Below are 12,078 nucleotides of genomic sequence, written 5' to 3' on the forward strand. Positions count from 1 at the left end.
TCTCACCTCGTGGGGCATCAATGATCATGAGGAAGGTAAGGGATCAGCCCAGAACTACACGGCAGGACCTGGTCAATGACCTGAAGAGAGCTGGGACCACAGTCTCAAAGGACCATTAGTAACACACTACGCCGCCATGGACTAAAATCCTGCAGCGCACGCAAGGTCCCCCTGCTCAAGCCAGCGCATGTCAAGGCCCATCTGAAGTTTGCCAATGACCATCTGGATGATCCAGAGGAGGAATAGGAGAAGGTCATGTGGTCTGATGAGACAAAAATATAGCTTTTTGGTCTAAACTCCAATTGCTGTGTTTGGAGGAAGAAGAAGGATGAGTACAACCCCAAGAACACCATCCCAACCGTGAAGCATGGAGGTGGAAACATCATTCTTTGGGGATGCTTTTCTGCAGAGGGGACAGGACGACTGCACTGTAATAAGGGGAGGATGGATGGGGCCATGTATCGTGAGATCTTGGCCAACAACCTCCTTCCCTCAGTAAGAGCATTGAAGATGTGTCGTGGCTGGGTCTTCCAGCATGACAACGACCCGAAACACGCAGCCACTAAGGAGTGGCTCCGTAAGAAGCATCTCAAGGTCCTGGAGTTGCCTAGCCAGTCTCCAGACCTGAACCCAATAGAAAATCTTTGGAGGGAGCTGAAAGTCCTGAAACCTGAAGGATCTGGAGAAGGTCTGTATGGAGGAGTGGGCCAAAAAAATCATACAATGTGATTTTCTGGATTTTTGTTTTAGAGTCCGTCTCTCATAGTTGAAGTGTACATATGATAAAAATTACAGACTAGTGGCAGTGTATCAAATACTTGTTCTCCCCACTGTATTAAGCAAACCAGACGGCACCATTTCATTTGGTTAGTTATTTCTTTTTTACGGATAGCCAGGGGCTGTCTCCAACACTCAAAACAATTTACATATTAAGCATGTGTGTTTAGTAAGTCCGCCAGATCAGAGTCAGTATGGCTGACCAGGGTTGTTCTCTTGATAAGTGTGTGAATTTGAACATTTTTGTCCTTCTACATAAGTGCTTTACACCACTGGAAAGATGAATGAATGAACTGAACTGTGAGTTGAGTTTATTCGTACTTTGAGGCTGATGTACAGTGCCCATATTAATAGCAGATTGGTATTTATTGGGATGACTCATGTACTGCAGGCAGCTCTGTAGGGTAGTCACTAGCTGGCACATTCACAAAGTCATACAATCTTATTTTAAACCTAAACCTAACTTTAAGCCGAACATTAACCGCACTGCTAACCTTATGCCTAACTTCAAATTAAGACGGAAAAGCAATTTTTTGTTTTCATGAATTTTTCCAATATATTGCACATTTTTACTTTGCCACTGGCCCATCTAGTAGAAATCGCTCTGCCTCCAGGATAAGATTCATCCCAATAAACTGCATATTCATATTAATACCCGCTCCCTGATGCCCCTATGCCTAGCTTTGGGCTGTATCTGTCTCTCCCATCTGGCAGCTGTCTGTGCCTCTGTTGAACAGCCTGGCTGGCTGCTTGCATCCCTCCCTTCCTCCTCTAGGCTTTTTACCACAGGGCCCCAGCTTGCTGCTACCTCCGCATCAGGGCCAACATCACTAATAATAATACAGCCAGCCTGCATGTCGCCACAGGCTGCTCCAACTCCGCTCTTTTATATTAGGCCACACAGTGAAACAGCTGATTGTGGATCTTCTACAGATGCACCTTTTTGAGAGCCTTCTGTCGAGCAGCATCACCGCCTGGTAAGGCAACTGCACCACCCTCTACCTCATGGCTCTCCAGAGGTTGGTGTGGTCAGCCCAACGCATCACCGGTGGCACACTGCCTGACCTCCCAGGACATTTACAGCACTCTGTCCAAGGAAGGCCAAGAAGATCATTAAGGACCTCAGCCACCCGAGCACAGGCTGTTCACTCTGCTACCATCTAGCAGACAGAGACCGAAAGACTGAGAAACAGCTTCTGTCACCAGGCCATCAGACTGTTGAACAGCCATCACAGCCGGCTATCTACAATTTGATTTTTTCTTTCTTTCTTCTCATCAATCTTCACACAATACCCGATAATGACAAAGTAAAAACAGGTTTTTATCATTTTGTTCTAATGTTTTATAAATAAAACTCTGAAAATAACATTTACATAAGTATTCAGACCCTTTAATCAGTACTTTCAGCTTTGCCTCGACCCTGACTAGTTTCCCAGTCCCTGCCGCTGAAAAACTTCCCCACAGCATGATGCTGCCACCTCCATGCTTCACCGTAGTGATGGTGCCAGGTTTCCTCCAGATGTGGCTCTTGGCATTCAGGCCAAAGATTTTAATCTTGGTTTCATCAGATCTTGTTTCTCTTTTTTTTTTACATCTTTTTTTTTTTACCCCTTTTTTCACCCAATTTCATGGTATCCAATTGTTAGTAGCTACTATCTTGTCTCATCACTACAACTCCCATACGGGCTCGGGAGAGACTAAGGTTGAAAGTCATGCGTCCTCCGATACACAACCCAACTAAGCCGCACTGCTTCTTAACACAGCGCTCATCCAACCCGGAAGCCAGCCGCACCAATGTGTCGGAGGAAACACCGTGCTCCTGGCAACCTTGGTTAGCGTGCACTATGCCCGGCCCGCCACAGGAGTCGCTGGTGCGCGATGAGACAACAATATCCCTACCGGCCAAGCCCTCCCTAACCCGGACGACGCTAGGCCAATTGTGCGTCGCCCCACGGACCTCCCGGTCGCAGCCGGTTACGACAGAGCCTGGGCGCGAACCCAGAGTCTCTGGTGGCACAGCTGGCGCTGCTGTACAGCGCCTTTAACCACTGCGCCACTCGGGAGGCCGAATCTTGTTTCTCATGGGCTGAGAGTAATTTAGGTGCCTTTTGGCAAGTCCAAGAGTGCTGTCATGTGCCTTTTACTGAGGAGTGGCTTCCATCTGGTCACTCTAGCATAAAGGCCTGATTTTGGTTGAGTGCTGCAGAGATGGTTGTCCTTCTGGAAGGTTCTCCTATCTCCACAGAGTAACTCTGGAGCTCTGTCAGAGTGACCATCGGGTTCTTGTTCACCTCCCTGACCAAGGCCCTTCTCCCCCGATTGCTCAAGTTTGGCCGGGCAGCCAGCTCTAAGAAGAATCTTGGTGGTTCCAAACGTCTTCCATTTAAGAATGGTGGAAGCCACTGTGTTGTTGGGCACCTTCAATGCTGCACAATTTTTTTGGTACCCTTCTCCAGATCTGTCTCGGAGCTCTACGGACAATTCCTTCGACCTCATAGCTTGGGTTTTGCTCTGACATGTGCTGTCAACTGTGGGGCCTTACATAGACAGGTGTGTGCCTTTCCAAATCATGTCCAATCAATTTAATTTACAGCAGGTAGACTTCGATCAAGTTGTAGAAACATCTCAAGGATGATTCATGAACAGGATGTACCTCAGTTCAATTTTGAATCTCAAAGCAAAGGGTCTGAATACTTATGTAAATAAGGTATTTCTGTTTTTTATTTTTTGCAAAAATGTCTAAAACCTGTTTTTACTTTGTAATTATGGGGTATTGTGTGTATAATAAGGCTGTAACACAACAATATGTGGAATAAGTCAAGAATAAGTCACTGTATCTACTTTGGAATGTGATTTTTTTCTTTTTTTTCTTCTATTTGTTGCTAGCCATTCTACTTCACCAGCTTTAACACATGCAAACCTGTGTCGAGACCAAAACTTTTATTTTAGTTCAAATGTTCTGCAATTGTTGTCACGGTTTTCAGCGTGAGACAGCAGTATTATGCAGACTTGGGCTTTGTTGTCAGCCAGTGTCACTTCTGTACTTAGATTCATCCCCACAGTGTTTGATTCATCATGGACTGGGTGCTTCTCATCCTCAGGATACAAAGCCTTAGACTATTAGGTCATATTCCCCACTGCACGATTCATTTTGAGTTTAGGCTATATGCTTACTCTATAATGTAAGCCATGGTCAGATTAGTACTTCAAGGTAAATCTTACATTCTTACTTAGTCATCTTTGTTCCTGGAGGAACATAGGGTCTGTACTGAAGATTTCCAATGCAAATTCTGTTGTGACCATAAATCTTAAACTAAACTCTCTGGCCCTGAGCTTTAACGCCTAACTTATACCACTCTAAATGTTCTGCTCTTGGCTGTCTTTATTTGAAGACCATATTCAGCTTGCTGATTATGTAGTACAGCTTAATCTCAGATGGATATAGTTTTTACAGTAGCCTATCTAAGTCTCCTCTCCTGGGGATGCCTCAGCCAATATGGCACTGTAGATTGTCTTTCGCTGAACATCTGTCATCCTTAATCGAGGAGCTGAACAAGCCTCTCTTTTCCTGCCATCATGAGCCTAAGTTTTTATGTGGTCTGTGATATTTCGGTCATTAACCTAAGCCTAAACTGTCAAATGGTGTGCAACTGTGCATTGATGTTTCCAGCTTGATTGATGTGATATCCATCACTGAGATGAGTGCTTGATACTGATACAGTAACATGATAGACAATACATTGTGCGTTACTGTATATTGATAGATTGGTGGGTGGAAAAGTTAGCCTCCAGCATAGTTCTACAAGGATTGCTTTTCTGTCTTATAATAGAAACCAAATGGCACCCTATACCCTACATAGTGCACCACTTTTGACAAGATGGCCAATAGGGCTCTGGTCAAAAGTAGTGCACTATAAAGGTAATAGGGTGCCTTTTGGGATGCAATCCATGGTTATTTTGTGTGAGCTTATAGGAGGATATAGATGTCATTCTATTAACCAGACTCCAGCTTGTTATTTCCATTCCTTGCTGTACAGTAACTGTCTGTCTGTCCTGTTGCTGATGATATCTCCTGTTGTGTTTTTCCAGCTCCTGGAAGGCAGCTTCACGTCCCAGGTCAGCCATGAAGTCGACGGCCTTATCTTCCAGCCTTGCGGGGTGAGTCCGTCTTAAACACTGTTATTTGTGTCAAAGCACTGGGTTATGTCTACAGGCTAATTGCACAGCAGCACCAAGTTTTCATCGACCTCCCTCTAATAATAAGGCAGTGGGGTAGGACTCCACCTCAGGTTTCTGGAGAAGGTTATTTGTTAGGCTCACTCTTTGTCAGTCACCTCTACCTGCCCTCCTGTCACTGTGAAGGAAGGGATGCCCAAAACTGCACTCACACAGTCCACAGGTCAGACACGTGTGGAACAGCCACTGTCAGCACTGTAAAAGGGTCAAGGTAGGAAGGCCATCTCTGCTTTGTGTTGGTGGGAAATAGCCTTCTCTACCAACACTACTCTTACAATGTTGTGATGATATTATTACAGCAGCGGTCCCGGGGAAGATTACCCTTATATGGGGAATGAATCGTGGACTTACATCATCTGCCTCCCTCAAGGAGGGACAGTGTCCCCTATTTGGATAGTTTGCAGAGACGTGTTTTTCTCTGGAGAGATACAACATGGCTCTGTACATAGTAAATTAATTAGCACAACATCACCTCAGATAACCGATAGTGTCTGCACAGCGTAACGGAAGGGGTGGCATTTAGAGAGAGATATGTGGTGGAGGTAAGTAGAATCAGAAGTGGTGTGCAGCTGTGCACACCTGCAGACGTTCAGATTGATTGGGCGCAGGGAGGCAGAGTGTTTTACATACAAGTTGCTATTCCGATCTGACTCAACGTCTTCTCTCTGATGCTGCACATTGTGCGACGTGCATCAACCCTGTCTCTTCCAAATACCGTCCGGGGTACTACCTTCACGAATTCTCTAGTTTGGCGCCACAGGTGTTAGACATTTATTCTCGTAAAAAATATGCTTTACTCAGTCTGTGCTTTAGTTAGCTGCTACGGTAGGTGTCAAACAAACTATCAAGCAGTGTCTATGTATTTAACTACTTTTCCCTTTCTTGTGTTGAGGGCTGTTTTGCCCTGACCACCTCTCTGAGTTCTCATTTATTTGCCATCAGGAGCCTTGTCTTCTTCCTTATGTCTGTGTGTTACAATATTGATTTCATATCCCTGGTCCAGCTGTAAATCATTGAGTAGCAACAAGAAAGTGATTGATCATCACTGAAATAGCCAAACCAGGAGATGGGACTATTTGACAAAGACAACACGGATCAATAGACAGGCATAGAAGGGAAGTAAAATACGTAGAACCTTGACCCTAACTAGGAAATGAGGGTAGATTTGGACCCCACCTAAAAATCCAACCTGTTTGCCTATATCCCTTGAGATGAATGTTCATTCGATCAGTTGTTAGTTCACAGGTTAAATATTTATATTCCTTCTTTGGGCTGGAGAGAGAGCTTGTCCAGCCATGCACCTGCTAGAAGAAAACAGCTTTTCAACTCCTGTTGTCATTTCCCTATGGGCAAAACAATGGCCATGGCTTTTTCTTATGATCCAAGTTGTCAGATTGGATTCTCACTCAAGTGACTGTGCATCAAGGAATCAAGTTTTGCCTCGATAATAGCACTAGCCATTTAAGTCAGTCTATTTTGTCTGAAAGCAAGCAGCAGCCTGAGATCACTTACCTGGGTTAATTCAGAACTTTCCCCCAGCCTCTACAACTCATTATTTTGGTTTGCACCCCCCCCCCCCCCCCCCACCTCCTCGCCGTGAACAGTTTTGGTTTTGCGTCGCTCTGTAATTTTAGAAATAATGATTGAAGAATATGAAAAGCTCAGTAGCTGTCAGGTAGCAGGAGCCAGTTTCCTGGGTGTGCTGGGCTGGGAATGAAATTTAGGCTGCAGAGTGCAGGTTTGGCGCGGCTGTAGCAGCCCCGCACTCCACCGGAACTCAGAGTGGCTGGCTCTCCGACGGGAATAGGCGTCTCTTTCAGGGGAGCTAATTGATGTGTCGTTTTATGTTATTAATATCACAGTGGTAATTTCCTGTTCCCCCATTATAGCCGGGTACATTGGATGCTCCCAAATGTCACCCTATTTCCATTATAGTGCACTACCTTTGACCAGGGCGCATAGGACTCAAAAGTAGTCCACTATATAGGGTGCCATTTGTTACGCAGCCACCATGTTTGCCTCTTTCCCACTTTGTTCTTACCCTTCTTGTTCTCCCTCATAACAATTCCATTGATCGATGATCCTCGCATATTTTCTGAACAGTTCTGGCTTGGAAATTCTTCCATTTTCTCAGAAGCCCTTTTTATGATTGGCTTTGGAGCGTAAGCCCCACTTTAGGAGTACGTAGGGGCTGTGTGGAAAATACTAATTACGGTCCATTTTCGGTGTATATCTTTTTGCTATTAAAGTCAGGAGTGTACATTGTTGTAATTTATGGCTGTATTTATTTTTTTAAACACGTTAGCCACATTAGGTACTGTGCTGAGAAAGCCCTCGGTGTGTGCTTAGCCCCCTCCTGTACTCCCTGTTCACCCATGACTGTGTAGTCACGCACGTCTTCAACTCAATCATCAAGTTTGCTGACGACACAGTAGTGGTAGGCCTTATTACCAACAACGATAAGACAGCCTACAAGAAGAAGGTGAGAGCCCTGAGCTGATTGTGGACTACAGGAGACAGCAGAGAAAGCACGCCCCCATCCACATCGACAGAGCTATAGTGGAGAAGGTCAAAAGCTTCCAAGTTCCTCGTCGTGCACATCACTAACAACTTGAAATGGTCCCTTCATTACAAAGAGTGTGGTGAAGGCGCAACAACGCCTCTTCAACTTCAGGAGGCTGAACAAGTTCGGCTTCGCCCCTAAGAACTTCACTAACGCCACGGCTTGTTCACCATGCTACCATTTAGAAGGAGAAGACCGTAGAGGCCAGAGTATGTGAGCTGGAAGTCTCGCTCATGTCACTCCAGATACTTTCCAACCTCTCCGCTAAAAACCGCTCCGCGCTTCCGCTCCAAATTCGCTCCATTCATTAAATTCACTCCATTCATTAAATTCACAATTTAACCAACATCCATCTATTTTTGTGACTACCTGGACCTACCATTTGGTTTTGAATTATTGAAAGCAAACTATATGGATTTGAATTAAAAGTATTTGAATAAACATGAAAAGGTGAATGTAAAAAGCAAACCATTTCCAATAGGCTACATGTCATGTTAAACAGCATATAAACACTCTAAATAGGTCAGGAGCCAGACAGGGAGCCAAAGAAAGAACGTAAATTAATTATTTAGGCTCTATTATTTCAAGGCTAAAGCCAACAAATAAATACATTGTGAAGCATTTGCGTGTGCGACACAATAGGCTGGTAGGGACATAAAGCAATAAGCATTTAAATGACTTTTTTGTTGTATTGAATCATTATAGTCTTTAACTTGTGCATATAGCCTGACTCAGAATTAAATAAAACATTTAACAAAAAATGACTTGGTGCCATTGAATTCATTTTTAGAAACACAAATTTGGCCAGTCTGTGGCTTCAGGCTCATGTGATGGTGCCTGGAGAGCAGGCCAGGAGTGGAGAATATCCTCTCCCATACTTGAAGAGCCACTGGGGATGCTAAACACTTTTTGGGCCACTCTTGCCAAGCTGAGCAGAGATGCAGAGTTGTTTTTATTTATTTCGGTAGGCCTAAAGGTTTTTGGGCAAAATAAGCCAATCAAAATGGAAAGTCCTTGAATAGGCTACGCCTATTGGGCCATAATCAATTATGGCCTATTGTATAGAAAATAGAACAATAATGAACTAAATGTTTAAGAGCTCATATTTTTTGTTTATTATTTTTGCTACAATGGCGAGCATGGTTATCTACCCACCTCGTTCCTTGCTTTTAGCATGTTTACGTACTGTAGTAAGTACACCATCATGCTTTCGGGTTACGTGTCTTTTCAGATTCCACAATGATTCTTGAGCTGTTGACACTACATCACCGCACGGCCTTCTCTTGATTTTGGTCCTCATCTTTGTAAGTCACCTTGATTTAGCATCTGTGTGTTTTAAAAGTTTCTTTATTAAAATATTTAACTCCATGACAGTAGCTAAAGCAAGGGGGCCATAGGAGCGCACAAGTAGACTACACAAGTAGACTGGGCGGGCATGCCCTGAGCTCTTGAAGTGAGTGCTTACTGGAGTGAAATTAGAGCGGGAGCGAACGCCGAAGCACTAGGTTTTGCGAATCTCGCTCCGCGCTCTAGTCAAGTTGGGCACGATCCACCCCAGCTGCTCTCCGCTCACATACTCCGGTGCAAGTGCTTCAAAGCTGGGATGGAGAGAGTGAGAAACAGCTTCTATTTCAAGGCCATCAGACTGTTAAACAGTTGCCCTGAACCTCAGTCTCTGTTCTAGCGGCTTACCCCCGATACTCTACCCTGCACCTTAGAGACTGGTGCCCTATAAACACTGGTCACTTTAAACATGTTTTACATACTGTTTCACCCATTTAATATATATACATACTGTATTCTATTCATGGCTTATCTTACAGTATATCACTTTTTTTTCTGTGTTCTTTTATTTTATTGTTAGGTATTACTGCACTGTTGGAGCTAGAAACACAAGCATATTGCTTCACCTGCAAAAACATCTGCAATTCATTATAATATAATGAGAAACATTCAGTTCTGTAGAACTCTTGATAGTTTGTCTTGATGAGCTATTTTGGAGCATCTGTACTGCCTTTGGTGAACAGCCTGCCGTGATTGCTTTTCATCATGTGCGAATCAAACCTGTCAGTGTGTTTTGAAGCTGTGGGCTGTGTGAAAATGTTCAAGACAAGTACAGGAAACAGGGAGACAGCTGTCCGTACCATCCATCTTGTCATTACGGCTCTGTATGTTACTTAATTATCAGTTAAATTTACAAGTTATCACAGCATGATATAAATTGCTTTTCTTATTCAGACTTACCTCACACGTTTAACCAGGGGGCTAATACATATTCCATGTGTTACTGCGTCAAAGCGCCTCTGTTCAAAGAGGGAGAAATGTTTAAGTAGTGCACTATAAAGGGAATAGGGTGCCATTTGAGGTGCAGCCAGGGTGTGTTCTCCAATAGAGCTCTGCCTACAGTGGTTCTTCAATTAAAAGTTGCATTCGTATTGTGGTATAGCATGCGGGACACCGTGGTACAGTATGGTGCATGACCGTGCGTGCCGTTATTGCTCGTTCGAACCACCAGACGGGAACTTTGAGCATATCTACTCCATTTATTAATCACGGCATTTGAAGTTGAGCAGAGCTCATCGTACCATGCAATTGTGAATACACTTCATAATTACAATTTCATAAAACTGTTAATTTGCACAATATTGTGTGAAATAGTCGGATGGTTAAAGGCCGACATTTGGTCATTTCAAATAAACCTGGTCGTTTCAATTCTAATTTGACTGGTTCCATTCTCTTTTATTTACGTTTATTTTTGTTTTTAAGAATTCGTTTTCTTCCTGAAGAACACCAACCTCTCCTCTCATTCAATTTAGTTTTGATCACCAATTAGCTATTATGAGAGTTTTGGCTGGCTATTGTCCAATTTAATGGCTCATCAAGCCATTAATATAAGCCCAGTACTGTATTCTAAAAATAAAAACACAGCATCTACAGTAGTAGAAATATATTATTGAATTAGACGAAGTGCAGATGTTGATTAAGCTACTGTACAGTGTCCCTCCCCCTTTTCACTGTGTCATTCTCTGCCAATGCGGCCTGGCACGCCGTCAGTGCCACCTGGCTCTGAACCAATGCATCAGCCATTGCCCGTATCTCTGCCCTCAGAGAATGTTTCTCTTTCTGCTTGTCTCTATTCAATGCCCCAAATAAGTCTACATCACAGTTTCTGTTAGCCGGTATTAGCCAGCCGGCTTTTGTCCAATTTAAAAATATATATATATAAAAAAAAATTAAAAAATGTAGAAACCGATGAATAAAATTTGCGCCGACCAATTGTCCGGGAGAAGAAGAAACAATCCCATTGCGAAATAATGGTTTTTAGCCTATTCATTGGTAGAAATAGAAATACATTTGACTGATCATGCTTATTGGTCTATAGGTTAATTTGCATAATTTTGTGGAATAAAATTGGCGCGTGTGTACAGTAGATTTGTTATGTATCTTATTTATCAAACGCGTACAGCATACAGATACAGAGCCTTGGAGTAGAAAATATGTGAGACAGCGCCAGAGTTGCTGCTGTAGCATCTTATGGTGCTTTCAAGATAACAGGGAACTGAGAAAAATACATGGTCAAATCATGACATCAGTGATCTTCAGGTTGGAATGTTGGCGCTCTAGAAAGAGGCCTGAGTTCCCAAGTTGGAATTCCAAGTTGGATGACTGTACAAAAAGATTTTTCCCAGTTCCGAGTTCCCATTTCGGAAGTTAGATATTTCAGAGTTCTCAGTTGTTTTGAATGCTGCATCAAGCGGCAATGGAAGGTAGGATTCATCAGCACGTCACACACCACTTTGCAATGTACTGGAGGCAGTATGCATTTTGAAAGCATATACACCCCTTGAAATTAGTGGATTTGGCTATTTCAGCCACACCCATTGCTTACAGGTCTATATGTATATAATCGAGCACACAGCCATGCAATCTCCATCGACAAACACTGGAAGTAGAATGGCCTTGTTGAAAGTCACTGAGCTCTTCATTGTGACACCGTCATAGGATGCCATCTTCACAACAAGTCTAGACCTGCCCCGGTCAACTGCTAGAGCTTCCCCGGTCAACTGTAAGTGCTGTTATTGTGAAGTGCAAACGTCTAGGGAGCAACAATGGCTCAGCCACAAATTGGTAGGCAACACAAGCTCACAGAATGGGACCGCTAAGTGCTGAAGCGCGTAAAAATCATCACCACTCACTACTGGGATCGACAGCCGCACAAGAACTATTCGTCGGGAGCTACATGAAATGGGTTTCCATGGCCGAGCTGCCGCACACAAGCCTAAGATCACCATGCGTAATGCCAAGCATCAGCTGGAGTGGTGTAAAGCTTTTTTTGTTACTCCCCAAGTTGTATGCTTTAGTACATACTTGGATACATTTTTGAGGTGCTCAAATCACTTTTATCTCCCTTAAGAAATAGTGTCAAACTTGTAGGTATCTGTAAAAATCTTGTTTATCCAGGCCATGTTTTTTACTTAGGTCTTGGAAGTTATCTAGGTCCC

General features: G+C 43.5%; 1 protein-coding gene across 1 annotated transcript in view; it reads left to right on the forward strand.

The window, feature by feature from the left end:
• rngtt (RNA guanylyltransferase and 5'-phosphatase) overlaps positions 1–12,078 on the forward strand; it is a 159,430-nt gene that overhangs the window by 99,041 nt on the left and 48,311 nt on the right. Inside the window, 1 exon segment of the mRNA XM_029677151.2 lies at positions 4,867–4,935. Coding sequence (XP_029533011.2) covers positions 4,867–4,935 — 69 coding nt within the window.

This window comes from Oncorhynchus nerka, linkage group LG13 (genome assembly GCF_034236695.1).
Source record: "Oncorhynchus nerka isolate Pitt River linkage group LG13, Oner_Uvic_2.0, whole genome shotgun sequence".
In the NCBI taxonomy this organism is placed as follows: domain Eukaryota; kingdom Metazoa; phylum Chordata; class Actinopteri; order Salmoniformes; family Salmonidae; genus Oncorhynchus; species Oncorhynchus nerka.